Source organism: Staurois parvus, unplaced genomic scaffold, assembly GCF_062004578.1.
Source record: "Staurois parvus isolate SC_StPar_1 unplaced genomic scaffold, SC_StPar_1.0 ptg000015l, whole genome shotgun sequence".
Taxonomy (NCBI): Eukaryota; Metazoa; Chordata; class Amphibia; order Anura; family Ranidae; genus Staurois; species Staurois parvus.
This window is the reverse complement of record NW_028317811.1, coordinates 2,970,001-2,986,857: the sequence shown is the minus strand read 5'-3', so window position 1 is coordinate 2,986,857 and position 16,857 is coordinate 2,970,001. Positions and strand designations below refer to the sequence as shown.

The 16,857-nt window shown below is 40.0% G+C and overlaps 1 protein-coding gene across 1 annotated transcript in view; it reads right to left on the bottom strand.

Moving 5' to 3' along the window:
* Nucleotides 1–2,397: 2,397 nt before the first annotated feature.
* The window catches only part of LPIN2 (lipin 2), a 157,934-nt gene continuing 143,474 nt past the window's right edge, over nucleotides 2,398–16,857 (bottom strand). Inside the window, exons 17-20 of the mRNA XM_089678201.1 lie at nucleotides 16,567–16,719; nucleotides 15,519–15,633; nucleotides 5,954–6,057; nucleotides 2,398–5,835 (exon numbers count right to left, since the gene is read on the bottom strand). Coding sequence (XP_089534327.1) covers nucleotides 5,691–5,835; nucleotides 5,954–6,057; nucleotides 15,519–15,633; nucleotides 16,567–16,719 — 517 coding nt within the window. The 3' untranslated portion in view covers nucleotides 2,398–5,690. The remainder of the gene's footprint in view (nucleotides 5,836–5,953; nucleotides 6,058–15,518; nucleotides 15,634–16,566; nucleotides 16,720–16,857) is intronic.

The following is a 16,857-nucleotide window of genomic DNA, read 5'->3' as shown; positions in this document are numbered from 1 at the left end:
TTGTTGTGTGATTGGATACAAACAGACATTTAATTTTTTCTTTTAAATCATAAATAACTTAATTGTCCTGCTCCACAGGAATTTAATGTCAGTATTATAATGATTTCTTAGTTCTATGCTCTTCTGGATAGAACTTGCTGCTGGCTCTGCTAGTCAATACTTTTGAATTGTTCGGTGGTGGTTCTCAAATCCAAAAATTCCAAAACAGAGATGCTGAACTTGTCTAATTGATTGGACCTTGTATGCTGTAAGCCCCAAACTAGAATTTAATGCCTGATATGATCCTAATATATAAATGTAGGAAATAATACAATTGACAAATGTCCAACTATTTTCTTTAGCTAAAGCTATGCAGTAACCACCAAATCTTCTTTTCTCAATACAGGAAATAATGTATAAACTCAAAAGTATATGTAAAGCAAAATATTGAACTTTTTTAATTTTACTATACACAGTTGACTTCCTTTCCAGAAATTCATTTGAAGGACCCTGAAGCCATCTTCCTCATCTTGAAATTGCCAATAATGCACGACAATCCACACTAACCAAGAAACCTAAAGTAAACTCCTAACATAAATACGGAGGTTGCTATTGCTGGCCTCCTTCTGAAAATGTTTTTGTAATTCTGCTGACCACCTGTCTTCCAAACTTGTAAAAACCTGCCAAGTGGCTATATGCATGAAAGTTGTACAGGGACCTCATACAAGGTAGGTGTTCCCAGAAAGAGAACCTGTAGTCTTGAGATTGCAATAGGGGTTATTTTATTTGGTCCGTTTGCATACAAAGAGTGTTTGGCAGCAATTCTCTAGGCTACATTCACACCTAAGCATCACAATTTCAAGCGGTTTTTTTTTACCTTTTTTTTTCCAGGTGTTTTTGAGCATTTTTTGCAGCTTTTGATAAGTGTTTTTCAACCAAAAGGTGTGGCGTGCTGCTTAAAAGGGGACAGAGAGCTGCTGTTTAAGCAGAAAACACTTAAAAAAAAAAAAAAACAATCGAAAAAGCTATGCCGTGCTTTTCAGGCATTTACATTAAAGTCTATGGGTCCAAAAATCCACAATTCTGCCTGAAAAGTAGCTTTTTTTTTAACCAACATTTTGCTACAAGTGACAGGACGCTCAGATGTGAGCAAGGGCTATTGAAAACAATAGATTTTAGAGTGTTGAGTGTTCTTGAGCTTCAAGCTAAAAAACGCTTAAGGCTCAGTTTACACTGCGGCGATTTGAGATCCGACTTGGGGTCTCACATGTGAAATCCCATGTTAGTCAATGGGAGCTGTCTTACTTAACACTACTGAAGTCAACCCGACTTTAGAAAAGGTCCTGTACTACTTCAAGGCGACTTCTATCAGACGTTAATGGAAGTTACCTCCAAGTCGGATCCTCATCTATATTGATGTGATTTGGATCCGACATTACAGAAAGATTACTCAGGCATTCCCTGAAAGTTGCTTCAAAGTCGCTTCAAAGTAGTACTCAAAGTTGCACTGTAGGTCGCATGATGTGAACCGAGGTGAAGTGTGAACAGGGCCTAAAAACTTCTGACTCCTGCAGCATAAACGTTTATTCTACTAATACAGTACACTGGTTTTTATATATCAGACAATTATCTGGAGTTGGATTCATTACATGATTAATTCATCTCGACTAAAGTCTTCTCGCTGCCAACAACCTTCTTCAAAGCCCAGACTGGAATGTATGTGACAACGTATGTGACATATCTGTTCTGAAGGAGCGTGGAATAGCCATGAAAACAAATTATGGATGTTTTAATGGAGCTACAACAATAGAATACATGTTACCATGGATACAAGATCTCCTAATTCTTTGTTCCATATGCGACATCCACCAATACCATATGTCTCTGCAACACAAGCATTTCAGGACTTTTTTGTAGCACACTTCTCATCTGACCAACCACTCCTGGCACAGCCCACCATGAGGTGCTTCTCCCTATGCATTGATTGCATCTATTCACTAAAAGAAAAATTTGCATAGAAACAGAGATATTATTCACAAGCTTGATGACAGGTTGCATACCATTTTGATGGTTGTTTACTGCAACCTATCCAGTTGTACTGTATGCATTCCACTACCTCCTCCTATTTGTGGAATTACACATATTGGACTCTCTCCTGTCTCTCGCCTCCCGCTTGTTGAGTTCCACTCTATTTCTGAGAACAATACAGCAATAACAGAAACATGGCACTGTTTTACAGTGATGACATAGTCCATTGAGTACTTTTGTAAGGGCAGACTTGGCTGTTAGACTGGAGTATTACCAAACTTCAGGGTGCAATGACTGGGTATTTTGTATTTGCAATCACACATTATTAACAAGCCCCATAAACAAGACAGACAACTGTACCACACTAAGAATAAAACACACACACATGAATTGTATAAAATATTTGAACACTTTATTTGAATAGATTTGAATATCATACCTACCACAATAAAATGTGTTCACGTTCCCTAAATATCTGAATTCTGAAAAGGATATTCATACCATCCATAGCCCAGTGATTATGTGCTATAAGAGGTAGGACATTCATGTAGAAAACAGAAATGCACAATGACTTCTAGTAGCAACACATGGAAGGAGTGGCTGGACACTCATACTGCAACCTGCAGCCAGCACCACATCCTAAGTGAAGGGTAGTCAGGCAATGTTGGCTTATAACCCTGTAACTATAAAATGCAGCTTTGGAAACACCTCCTATCTACATCAAGCATTTGGCATACTTAGAAAAGAGTGGATGCATGGGCTGCCATAGCTCGATGGTGCACATCTTCACTTTTACAGCATTGTAGATTGTACAGATTGTAGAGATGAATATTGACATATGCACTGTCAGTACTCTAGTATTTTAATACTTTAAGGTATGTAACCTGTCTTCAAAAGTTGTTTAAAAATGCATGTTCCTCTAGGCTGGGAAAGAGAAAATAGACAATTGTATCCAACAGTTTACAAAGACAATTATTATGTAAAGAACATATACAATCCTATCTGATATGTGACCCGCCATTGTCAAGATTTGCACCTCAGAGGCTCCTGTAGAAGCCATTTCCAGCTATGTGTACTTTGCCTGGACAGCCACAGTACTGGAAAACTATGGCACTGCTGGGAACATAGTAGAAAGTAGTTTAAGAAATGATTCTCCTAGCAGGTCAGCTTTGCTGGTGTTGGGTAATTTACAGCGGAACGCTGATCAGGTTGTAAAATGGCCTTTTGGTAGCATCCTCCTTCTATAGTAATGCTCTAATAAGCTTTTTAAGCCTGGGGGGGGGGGGGGGTAGAACAGAGAAACATACATACCTTACCAAAGGCATCCTTCCTGCTAAACAACCAGTCCCAAAAAAGCAGTTCTTTTCTGGTTCTGCAAGCTACCACTTGCCTTGCCAATATCGTCATGAATAATACAGGACCAGCGAACCTGCACTGAACGTGAGGACGTCAAAAGCCTATCCACAAGGCAGCAGAGAAAAGGAGCAACAGCAGTCAGGTAAGTGTGTTTCTCTGTTATAGCCCCTTAATTTTAGTGAGCCTCTGCTACAGAAGTGGGGAGCTACCAAAAAGACATTTATATGAGCTGACCAGAGGTGATATTTTCTGCAACAAGTGTGTGCTGAACGTTTACACTGTCAGCTGTCATTAGCTTTGTCATTTTCTTTTACCCACAGGTTTGCTTTAAAGCCTGTGCACACAGGAACTTAGTCATAGATAACACTCCGTATTTGGCAAGACACAGATGCTGATCTGCCAAAGTTACGACTTCTCTGTTAGTTCCTGGTAAACTTACAGAGCTGGAGAAAACCCCATGAAAGCTACTGTCTGTCATAACAGAAATTCCAAGAAAACTGCAATAAAATGGCATATGCACAATAGTGGCAGAGTGATTCGGCCTTCTGGAGTTCTTAAAACTGGATATTTTTAACCAAGGCAAACCTGAAATGAACATTTAAAGCATTGCTTTAAAATTGACAAATTAAAAGAAAATCAGCATTTATGTCAAACATCACTCATAACAGCCTTAAATAAACAAATCATAAAACAACATTGCACAAAATGCCTTAAACATAAGTGGGAACTTTATGAAAACATTTTTAAGGAGTGGAATCTTAAGGAGAGGACTTTGGCTTTACGTGGAGAATGCTTAGGGAATCTGGTGTGCGAAATATTCTTATATTTGAAGTGAAGATACATTTTACTTTTGTTCGATACCTTTACTAATTTCCTCTGTCTTGAAGATCACAGTGCCTGTTCATCTTAATTATGGGCCAGTCTAACTGGTTTAAATGGGCAGGCACGCCACCCAGAAAACCTGCTACTGTGTGACATTTCCCATTTAAAAACAGTGGTTGCAGATCATCATATGAAGGCTTCCAAGAGTAGTATGGCCCTTTGCATACAGGCTAAATACCTGTTAATATGTAGATGTGTCATTCTGCCTCAGTACCATTAAAGGTAAACAATACTTGTAATATACAAAATGTAAAGATCATAGCAGCAATACATGTAAAGGTCTATGGATATGCCTAATGGCATGCCCTGCATTGTATGTGCAAAAAATGAGAACTGTACTTTTACTACATTTATCCTTTAATTAAATCTCCCTCCAATATCCCCACCAAATCTTCCTCTTACTTGTACCACTTCGAACATATTAACTGCGCTGCCCATCAGGAACTGCACATGTACACCACTGGAGTTTATAGAAAGGCAGATCATCATTAATGGTAGCAGTGGATGGCCCTTCCATATGAAATAGTAAGGTATCTACTCTACAACCCTGTGGTTGGCCAAGCTGGGAGGCTTTTTATGAGTTGTCTGTTCATCTCCCAGTGGGCAGTGCAGGGAAGATCTAGGGGTAGTCAATGATGCATAAGTGTAAGATGTTTGGGGCTATCCATATTGGTCATATAGGCAGTAAAATACATCTAGACACATTTATACAGCCTAAATAAAACGCTACACCAGGTCACCGAATCACTCTCCAAACAAAGAATTCAGTTTTGGGCAAAGTGCTTTTTTTTTTTCTAAACAGAGGAAAGTTACATTATCAATGTACATTTTCCACAACCCTCTACATATCAGATTCCATTAGTTCCCTGTTTTTGCCTCAGTGGCTTGAAATGCAGAAATGCTAGCACAATAAATAATTGTGCAGGAATTTCTTTTGACTCAGCAATTTTCCCTGCTGCTGAAAATAAGTAATAGGAAACAAGACAATAGTTAGTTTCCATTTGAACTTAAAGGCCTTCATTGCTAGTTTGGGCTGCAGCCTATTGCCCTGCAATAGAAGCTGCATCCCAATGGCTCCGAAGAGGTACGTTTAAAGAGGCACAACAAGATAAGAGAAAGAAAAACATTCTGAACAATGGGATGTTTGTTGAAAACAAAACAAAACGCGTAATATGTTTTTTTCCACAAAACTTGCTACAATGATTTAAGATATTTTAGTAAAATAAAATCACATTTTTTTTTTACATTTTCCCTGAATATATCGATAGTATACGATATCTTTACTGGCTGCAAATTATGGACTGTAAAGATGAACGGGAGAAAGGCATTGGAAACATTAGACAGAAATGCAGGCTCCCAACAGCAGTAATACTCCAGGTAATCAGTCACTGCCCACATGTGATTAAATCTCTGTGAATAGTCCCAAGACGCTGCGATGGAGTGATTTACGTCAAGTCTGCCATGTTTAGTTCTGGTAAGGGATCTCTCCAATAGCAAAATGAGCTGTACTCTGGGCAAGTGAAAGCGCTGTTCTGTTCTTTATCAAGCAAAGGAAAGACGTGTTCTACCAGCTCACTAAGTCTGCTATACCTAAAAGAAAAACAAACAAAACATACAGTTCATCAACTGGAATACTAAATGAGTTTTGCATCCCCCAAACATAACTACAGAAGAGTTATTAAAACTGATTAAAGAAAGTGAAACTTACGAGGTCTTATTCCCTTTTGTCCTCTCTTGTATTAATTCGCCTTTTGGGTTGACAGTAAAAATTCGAAAATCTTGTACACCAACTTTCATATAGGCAAACACATCCTACAACATAAGTGGAAATAGATTTATAAACACACTTCAATATGGTAAATAGGATGAAGATGTCCTCTATTGCTAAGTTTACTCAACATAAAGTACCTGGCACGTGCAGCTTTACTTACCAGACTTCCCTCCTCCTCACATCCACTGTATCTCAAATAATTAAAGTAAACCTGTCCTAGCCTAAAGACAGCCTTAAGTTAAAGAGGAGACCCCACCAAAAAGGGGAAGTTCCGCTTTAAGGACTGGTCCCCCGCTCCCCATTAAGGATTGGCACCTTTGGGGAGCGGGCACCCGAAATTGACAAGTATCCGCTCCCACTTCTGCTGAGGTCGCCTAGACAGTCAAAAGCGGAAGTTGTCCCCCCTCCCCCGTAGACTTCTGGGACAGGTCCCAGAAGACTACGGGACCATTCACAAAGTGCATGTTCAGTAAGCACCAAGCTGGGTGCCCACACTGAAGATGCTTGCGCCGGGAACACAGGGCAGCCGGTGAAACATGCTGCGGGGGGGGGGGGGGGGGTTGACATCGCAGAATCGAGAGATAGGTAAGTTTCCATTTTTTTTTTTTTTTTTAAAAGTCAACAGCTACAGTAGCTGCTCACTTTTATTTTTATTTTTTCCATTTTCACTGGAACTCCGCTTTAACAACAGTGCTAAAGTGCAGGTCCACAGTGCAAGTGATAATCTTCAAATCAACACTTGTGTGGAGCTCTTTGGATCCTAGGCCAAAGCTGTACACAGAGCCTCAAATTCTCTGAATGGTCAGATTAAGCCCTAGCTGTGCCCCCTCCCAGTGCCAAAACCAACACTCTGTCATTAAACTGTCAAATGGCAAAGCCTTTTATGGCCCACAGTGGCTCTGGTGGATTTATAGAAGGTGGGGTTTAGTGATTGGGGAAAGGTTTTTAGGAGCTTGAAAAGAAGATAACAAAGGCAATTGCTATTAGTCAAGTTCATGTTATACCCCGAATCTGCCCCCAATGTTATAATTTGGAATTAACATAGCCTTCCAAAATGCTCTAGTGGAAAAAATATGCATATCAACATTTTGTGAAGTCTTGACCCACCATTATGGTACAACCTATTGCCTTCAGAAGTCACACCAAAAATCAAACAATCTGCACACTATTAGAATTATCACATGATCTCACAGTAAATACACCCATAAGGAACACTGCACAATTATGACTCCCAGAGGAAGTCATCTGGAAAAGCCGAGTGTCTAAGTAAGGAAAGACATTTGTCAGAGAAGTACCAAAGAACGAACTGTAAGTCTTAGGGAGCTGCAGAGACCCACATGTTAGACTCCACAGACCACTAAGCCTTTTTCTGCCAATACTCTTCTATGTTAATATAAATGGCAATGCCCAAGGGATAACTAGAACCTGGATGTGCCACAAAGATGGGCATTATAAAAAAGAAAAGGTTTTACTGTCTGATGAGACCAAACCTAAACCTTTTCTGCTATTTGAGAGAGAACACCATCACTACTCAATTTCCTTTTGACATCATCCCCACAAGAAAGCATAGTGGTGGTAGCATCATGCTGAGGGAATGCTTTTATCAGCAGCAAACAGAAAACTGGTCAGCACTGAGGGCAAGTTGGATGAAGCTAAACAAAGTATTGCTAGATAAAAACCTGTTTTGGTTTGCATGACATCTGTGACTCGGAGTTATGTTCTCATCAACTAAAGCCACACTGAAGTGGTTTAATCCAAGGTTTTTAAATGGCTAAAACAAATCAATCATCCATCCAAATGTGAATCTGTGGTAAGTTTAAAATGGCCCACTTCAATTTGAGAAAAATAGACCAATTTTACCAAGAAAAATGGACAGACATTACAGGATCTAGATGTGAAAAGCTAGCACAAACTTACCCCAAAAACTCTTAACAGTATTTACAGCTAAAGATAGCTCTAACTGTATTGATTCAAAGTTTTAAAACAGAAGAATGGCCAAAGCTTTTCTGGTTATATTTCTCTTACTTTTGCACTCCTGTGACCCAGAATCAGCCAGCAGCTGGTGAAAGCCCTCATGGAGCCACTCTAGGCTCTGCAAAAAAATTCCAACAATAATGTTGGGATCCACCCATATGCCTGATCAGCAGCTGGCTCAGCATCTCAGCATGCCAGGCGCTCCCACCCCCTTCACCAGCCCAGAACTCCAGTGAACTCTGGAGAAGCTGAGCCGAGAGCAGTGACTGACGGTCACTGCTCTCTGCACAGAGTAGAACAAGGATCTGAGCAATCAGCGGTCATGTGATCGCTCAGTACTTGGGCTTATAGCTGAAAGGGGAAAACTTGGGACACAGTGATACTGCAGCCATAGAGGCGAGTATTATTTTTTTTTTATTCCCACACTTCTCCTTTAAGTATTTCTGCATGAAACAGTACAACCTCAAACTTAATCCAGGTGCATTCCTGGTTGTAACATTACACAATGTGGTAAAGACTAAAGAGTGAATTCTTGTATACAAGGCACGGTAAATTACTAACTTGTCACATTAACCCCTTGCCTAGCGGGCACTTATACCCCCCTTCCTGCCCAGGCCAATTTTCAGCTTTCAGCGCTGTCGCATTTTGAATGACAATTGTGCAGTCATGCAACACTATACCCATATGAAATTTTTATCATTTTTTTTAAACAAATAGTGCTTTCTTTTAGTGGTATTTAATCACTGCTGGGTGTTTTATTTTTTGCACAAAAAACAAAGAGCAAAAAAATAAAGTTTTTCTTTGTTTCTATTATAAAATTTTTCAAACAGGTAATTTTTCCCCTTCACTAATGTACGTTGATGAGGCTGCACTGATAGGCAGCACTGATAAGGTGGCACGGATAGGCAGCACTGATAGGCGGCACTGATATGCAACAATGATGGGCACTGATAGGTGGCACTGATGGGTGGAACTGGCAGCACTGTTGGGTACTGATGGGTGGCACTGATAGGCAGCAGATGGGCACAGGTTAGTGACACTACTAGGCACTGCTGGGCACAGGTGGGTGGCACTGCTGGGCACAGGTGGGTGGCACTTGTGGGCACTGACCATCAGGGCACTGATAATCAGGGCCCTGATGACCGGTGCCGATCCATCCTCTGACAATTGCCGGTTATCGGCAGTACTTGCCTCATGAAGTGACCTCGCGAGGAAAGTGCAGCTGATAACCGGCAACTGTATTTACCTGGTGATCTGCTGTGTCATTGGACACAACTGATCACGTGGTAAAAGGCCGCTGCGATTGGCCTTTTATCGCATCACATAATCAGCTGTGTCCGTAGGACACAGCAATCATGGAGATCGCCAAGTGCATACCCCCAGGGGCGAGCGGGAGAGCATCATATGACGCCCTCCCAGGACTGGACCGGTTGCCAAGTGGTTAAAGAATGCTACCTCAAAACTTAATTATCCTGATATGTGCCTATTTTACAATGTGTGTTAAAAATATCCTGGTAGCTTTGTATTGCTTCCTTTGTATGGAATACTTGTTATTCCTGCCAGTCTCCCTGCTTTCCTATTTCAAACTGATGACACTAGGGATGAGAGCACATCCATCCTAGTGTAGTGAGTTTTCTTGCTGTGTTGGGTGCACAGTCTGCCTGTCTGCCAATGGTCAAGACTTCTGCTGACATGCCCTCCTACACAACCATTCACTGAGATGATCAGTTTCTCCAACCCACCTCTCCAAGCCCCTTATGCAGCTAAGAATAAAAAAAATCCAGTAAAAAAAAAAGAAAAAAAGGTTATTTTATATATATATATATATATATATATATATATATATATATATATATATGTGATCAGCAGTTTTTTAATTACTCAGACCAGCCCGTCTGAACGTGGTCACCTAAATCCCCTTTCTTCCCCATTCTGGTGCTCAGTTTGAACTTCAGCAAACTGTCTTCACCACATCTAGATGCCTAAAGTTGCAGTGAGTTCCTGCCATATGATTGGCTGATTAGCAATTTCACACAAATATTTTACCTTTCATTTCTATTTTAAACAGAAGAGGTTGTTTTATAAGGTACGGGTTCACATATACCGTACTTTAACACACAAAGCAGTGGGAGCAGTACATTAAGAAATCTGGTATTTCATGGTATGTATTTTTACAGGTTATAATAAAGTTTTATGAGCCAACTATTCTAATGGCCCTTAAAAAATTTTTTTAGATTACCTGATTTAAGTGGAGCTTTAATTTATATTCAATATGCAACATGAATTGAGGAAGGAAAATAGGCAAACACTTTTTTTTTCTTTTTGTGTTGAAATTTGGTAGGACAACAGTTAATGTGCAGCTTGAGCTGAAGGAAGGAATTTTTAAAAGCTTTCAGTTCTAAACATTTCAACACAGAAGCCGAGCAGTGAGCCAGAGACATGAGATCTATCCCCATGCTGAGGGCCTCAGGAAACATTGAGTCATGGGGAAATGTGGCTTGCCTGAAGATTCTGGACGCAGCACACACTTCCAGGGGGATCCCTTTGTTTGATGACCTCTGGCATTGATCCACTTTTGTTTAAGATATGAAAAAAACAAAATATTCTGCCTGCACTTTCTATCCTTTAAAGTATATGAAAAATCCGAGTGAGGGAAAAACAGCATGTGTAGTGAAAGGTAATCGAGGGCTGTTTCCATACATCGAAACTGTGCAATTCTTCCATAGCGCAACAATAAACAGCATCCAGCATAGAACACAAACAATTCTATATAATCATCTGTGCAGATATTATGCTTCAAGTGTGGATCCCCAGAAAGAAATGGTAGTAATAACTACTGTTTGGGGAAAAAAAGGGTTTAAATTTCACTATAGCTGGGGTGCTGCAACAAAAGGGAATGAAGAGATCAATACAAGAAACTGTTATTCCCAAAACCAAAATGTTATATTATGTGCATTACATGAAATGGCCAATTGCATTCACATCTCTGTATGTAGCATCAAACTGTGCCCTTTATAGCTATTCTGTCATTAACACTGCTATGTGAAATACAGTGGTCATACTACTGAAATAAATTAGCAGTTTCCTAAAGACTGCAAGCTTCAGCAAACTGAACACCTGCCAGCCAACACCCTCATTGTCTGTGACCCCACACTGCAAACTGCTGAGCATTCAAACAGCCCACTCTCACGAGAGGAACCAGCTGCCTCCAATTCTCCCAGAATGGAAAGTCAATACACTCAATATCTAGTATAGGTATGTGACTGCTACTGAAAATTAAGGACCAGCCAAGCAGCAGTAGGGTCGTCGGTTTGAATCCCAGCCACAGCACTACCTGCCTGGAGTTTGCGTGTTCTCCCTGTGCCTGCGTGGGTTTCCTCCAGGTACTCCGGTTTCTCCCCACACTCCAAAGACATGTTGGTAGGTTAATTGGCTCCTAAGTTTGCCCTAGTATGTGTATGTATGAATGTGAGATAGTGACCCTAGAGTGTAAGCTCCTTAAAGGGCAGGGACTGATGTGAATGTACATTTTATATATATATCTACAGTTGTGTTCAAAATAATAGCAGTCAGACATCACTAACCTGATCAATCACTGTTTTTGGTAGAAATGATATTTGTACATGGCAAATAATTTACTAGCAGGTATAGTAGAGTAATAGAAATCCAACAGACCCAACAGTCATGACATGCAGGCTGCTGATTCTGTGTAATTTAATCACTAATTGAAAGGGGCATGTTCAAAATAATAGCAGTGTGGAGTTCTATTAGTGAGGTCATTCATTCTTTGAAAAACAGGTGGCAATTATTGCCCTTATTTAAGTAAGGAAGGCAGCAAATGTTGTACATGCTGGTTACAGTGCATTTCTCTCTGAAATTCTGAGGAAAATGGGTCGTTCCAGACATTGTTCAGAAGAACAGCATACCTTAATTAAAAAGTTGATTGGAGAGGGGAAAGCATATAAAGAAGTGCAGAAAATGATAGGCTTCTCAGCTAAAACGTTTGCAAATGCTTTAAAATGGCAACCAAAACCTGAAAGATGTGGAAGAAAGCGAAACACTACCATTCAAATGCATAGAAGAATAGCCAAAATGGCAAGGACTCAGCCAACAATCAGCTCCAGGAAGATCAAAGAAGGTCTAAAGTTACCTGTGAGTACTGTTACAATTAGAAGATGCCTATGTGAAGCCAAGCTATCTGCAAGAAGCCCCCGCAAAGTCCCACTGTTAAAAAAAAAAAGACGTGCTGAAGAGGTTACAATTTGCCAAAGAGCACATTGACTGGCTTAAAAGAGAAATGGCACAACATTTTGTGGACTGATGAAAGTAAGATTGTTCTTTTTGGGTCTAGTGACCGGAGACAGTTTGTCAGACGACCCCCAAACACTGATTTCAAGCCACAGTACACTGTGAAGACAGTGAAGCATGGTTGCACAAGCATCATGATATGGGGATGTTTCTCATACTACGGTGTTGGGCCTATTTATCGCATACCAGGGATCATGGATCATTTTGAATACATCAGAATACTTGAAGAGGTCATGCTGCCTTATGCTGAAGAGGAAATGCCCTTGAAATGGGTGTTCCAACAAGACAACGACCCCAAACACACCAGTGAACGTGCAACATCTTGGTTCCAGACCAATAAGATTGACGTTATGGAGTGGCCAGCCCAATCCCCGGATCTTAATCCAATAGAAAACTTGTGGGGTGACATCAAAAATGCAGTTTCTGAGGCAAAACCAAGAAATAGAGAAGAACTGTGGAATGTAGTCTAATCATCCTGGGCTGGAATACCTGTTCACAGGTGCCAGAAGTTGGTTGACTCCATGCAACACAGATGTACAGCAGTTCTCAGAAACAGTGCTTATACAACTAAATATTAAGTGATTCAAAGGAAAGCAAAATCTTCAAACATTTTTCAGTTTATATAGTGAATGTTTGAGTTCGTAAAGAAGAATACAAACACTGCTATTTTTTTTGAACAGTCTAATATTCACTTTTCTTCAATTTTTTTAGAGGAACAACACAAATTTGATATATTTTCCTTCATGTTTTGATTTGGAATAGAATGTGTAGTGTTCCCAATGCATTTGTGTGTATGGAAATAAAAGCTATTAGAAGAATTTTGAGCTTTATTCACTTTTTTCAACACACTATTATTTTGAACACAACTGTATATCTGTGTACATTGATGGCGCTGTATAAGTACTTGTAATACATAAAACTTTTTTTTTTTGTTTTCTTTGGTGTGTGCAAGGGTTACAATCTCTATCAGACTGTTAGTGATGTCTGTTTCCCTGAGATCTAGGACAGGGTTTCACAACAGGAAGTCATAGGGAACTACTCTCATGAGCACTGAGAGGGGAATAACACTTTACTGTGCTTGTGTCACAGGAACAGAAAAGCGAGGGGACAGAGACAGCAACAAAAATCTGACAGAGGATCTAACCCTCTCTCAATTTATCCAAAATGTAAAGAGAAAAAAATGTCAGCTTTAAAGTCTAAGTTTTTTTTAATCATCACAAGAAGCATTACACTTAATGTAGTCATCAGGATATCTTCAGTCCTCTGGCCCACTCCCGTACGTTGCAGCCCTAATCTTCTGGTGCGGATAGGGTTAATACCAGCGATGGTCTTGTGACAGGCACTCATCGAGAGTGATAACTATGCCCACCTTTTCTGCCCCCCGTTCATTTCTAGAAGCTTGTACTATTGCTTTCATGAACGAAAAGCAATCTATGAAGGGAGGAGGCAGACCTTTCATTCATCTGCTGGTTTTCTATTCATAGATCGTTCTTTATTCATGGAAGATATAGTATGAGTTTTATAAGAATGCAGAAAGGGGTGTGGAAAGGACAGTCATAGTCAACACTCTTGATGTCCAGCATTGATGTAAATAATGTCCCCATTTCTTATTTCCATTTTTATTAAATTTAGTGTATTATTACCACACATGAGTGCCCCCAAAGTAAGCCGCTTGAAGCCAAGAGCATCAGTGGAGGACCTGAGAAGAAGGGGACTGGGGCTGCTGTGTACCAAACCATTGCACAGTGCAGGGAACTATGATGTTTGTTATCTTAAACCCCCCCCCCCCCAAAAAGGACCTTTAATATTACTTTAACGCTTTCACTGCCAGGTCCATACGCCATACGGACCTGACAGCAGGGGGTTTTATACACCATCCAGTGGCTTTGGCCATGGGGATTGTGCATAAAACTGACAGGTAAACTCCGGCCTGTCAGGTGGAAGCAGTCAGGCGGCCCTGCTGCTGCTGATTACTTCCACAGGCCCTGGCGAAGGTGCAGGTTCTTTTAGACCCTGCATGTCTCAATAAAGAGAACCTGTCACCAAAAAAAAAAAATCACATAGGGGATTTTTTGTTCCCTATGTGATGAAAAAAAAAAAAAAGTAAATTTTTTATTTTTTTGTAAAAAAAATAAAGTTACATCCAAGCACATATCACCCCGCTGCCCCCCCCCCCCACAAAAACCTATAGAGGGCTTTTGAAGCGTCATCCATAGAAAATATAGGGCACTGAAGTTTGACGCAGTTTCATAGGTGTACACAAATTTACGGTTTGGTATGTTGGGTATCTATTTACTCATAGCAAACTTGTGTTTTATATTTTCTCAAAAATGTGGGCAATTTATTGTGACTGTTTGCCCTAAAATTCACTTAAGTGTGATTTTTACTGAAATTTTGCATTTTGTAGACCTTTGCAATAATATCATGTGACATAAAATATTGGAACTACCACGGTTTTATTTTCTAGTATGTCAGCTTTCAGAAAATATATAATGTTTGTGGGTTTTGTGTAATCTTCAGGCCTAAAATGATTTTTTAAACGTGTGTAAAAACGACTCAGGCAGCGAAAGGGTTAAGGCAGAACAGCAGTACAGATAGTCCGACTGTGGACATGACTTCTCCTTTCTCCTCCATAGAGAAAAATTCTTGAGGAAAGTCTGATCAGTTATAGGATTTTCTCCCCATTCTCAGATCATGTTACAAGCAGCGTAATCAATGAACTTTTCTCATTGGAGAAGGAGAAAATCCCCATCTGACTATCTGTGCTGCTGTTTTGTCTGAAGAACCAAAACTGTTAATCAGCCGGAGGTTCGGAGGCACACATTATTACAGGTAAGTGATGCAACTAAAGTTACAGAGTTTTTTGTTTAAACTTCAGCTTTAAAAATGAAGTCAATTGCTACACACAGGAAAAAGCCTGGCATTCTAACATGGCAGTATAACAACTCACAGTTTACATGTCCTGGCAAGAAAGGTTTACAGTCTTAACTGTCCTCTGCTATAGTTCAGTTTAAATGAATATCTGTGACTAGTCCAAGTGTGACTATTTCACTAGCACAGCAATAACAGGTTTTTACATTAATGTCTTATTTTTTGGTTTGGGAAAGAAAAGCCTAGTGTTTCTGCACTAATATGAGAGAAGCAGGGCTGTTCTCCCTATAGAAGGAGGGTCTACAATCCCCGCACCTCACACTAACAGGAAAAGACATAAGGTACTTACATTGGGTCGGTTTCCAAAAGCAGCATAAAATGGTTGTTGTTTTGAACCAAACAAATTCTTTATGTCATTTAGACACGCTATCTTGAACTTCTCAGGCTTCTTTTCAATGACTTCCCTAAAATTACAACCAGTACTGTAAAATGAAATGTCAACTAGAATTGTAATGTTAAAAAAAAAGGCATAAATATAATAGCATAGCAGCATGGCCATGTTAACATAATTCTCAACACTCAACCCAACATTTTTAGACGGAGAGGAATTTAAACAATTTTACCTATCCCTGTTGCTCCAGTCTATTGCAGTCAACAGAGACTGTCAGGTGGTTTTAGTTTTCTATCATTTAACAAACTCTGAAATATCACCTTTTGGTAGCCTGATCTTTTACTGCTAGCTTTACCCTATGTACAGAGATTTAGAAAATGTAGGTCTCCATATTAAGCTGGTGCAGGAATACCAGAATGCATGCTATTGTATTGTAAATTAAAAAAAACCCCAAAAAGCTCAAAACAATCTAAGCATGACACCATAACAGTTACAGAGGTGAATTATGTAGCAGAAATATATCAGTCCCCTGCGCTCAAGAGTGGTGTACAAAGATGCAACTGTGATACATCCTCCGTGTATCAAATATCAGCACTGGCCTTGCTGATAAGGGTTGGGGGAAACCTGCAGGAACCAACTGTAAAAACACCAGCGCACCAGCTTTGTGCATTACCTAGGGTGATAGCTTTATTGATCCAAAACAAAATATACTCACAAACATTGTAGAAATAAAAGCATGTCAAATACAAAGTGACCAGTACACAGGATAAGCTCCCTAATTCGTGAGGACCCTCTTAAGACTGACGCGTTTCGAGGAGCGATCTCCTCTTCCTCAGAGCCGGTCTGATAACTCAATCAGTCTTATATGACTCAAGTCATTATTTTGGATCAATGACGCTATCACCCTAGGTAATGCACAAGGCTGGTGCGCCCCGTTTTCCCTTGTAGTTACAGAGGTGACACAGAACTGTAATTAAACAAATCAGTAGTGTACAGTTGTGTATACCTGTGGAATGCAGAGAACAGACTGCTAGGAGACAGCATAAGTGGTCCTCTAGGTAGGATAGTGCCTTTATCATTTACCCAGTGTAAATAGCCTCTAGTCATATCTGCCATGCCGATAGCACGGGCTGAACAATACAGAAATTTGTACCCATTCCTGAAATGGAAGAAAAAAAGAAAAGTCTTTTAACATACAAGGACACATGAAGACTCAGTACATGCAAACCAGAAATGTAATATTAATAGCCAATGAAAATGACAGTTACTCAATGCTGTGTCTTTTGGAGTGTTAAAA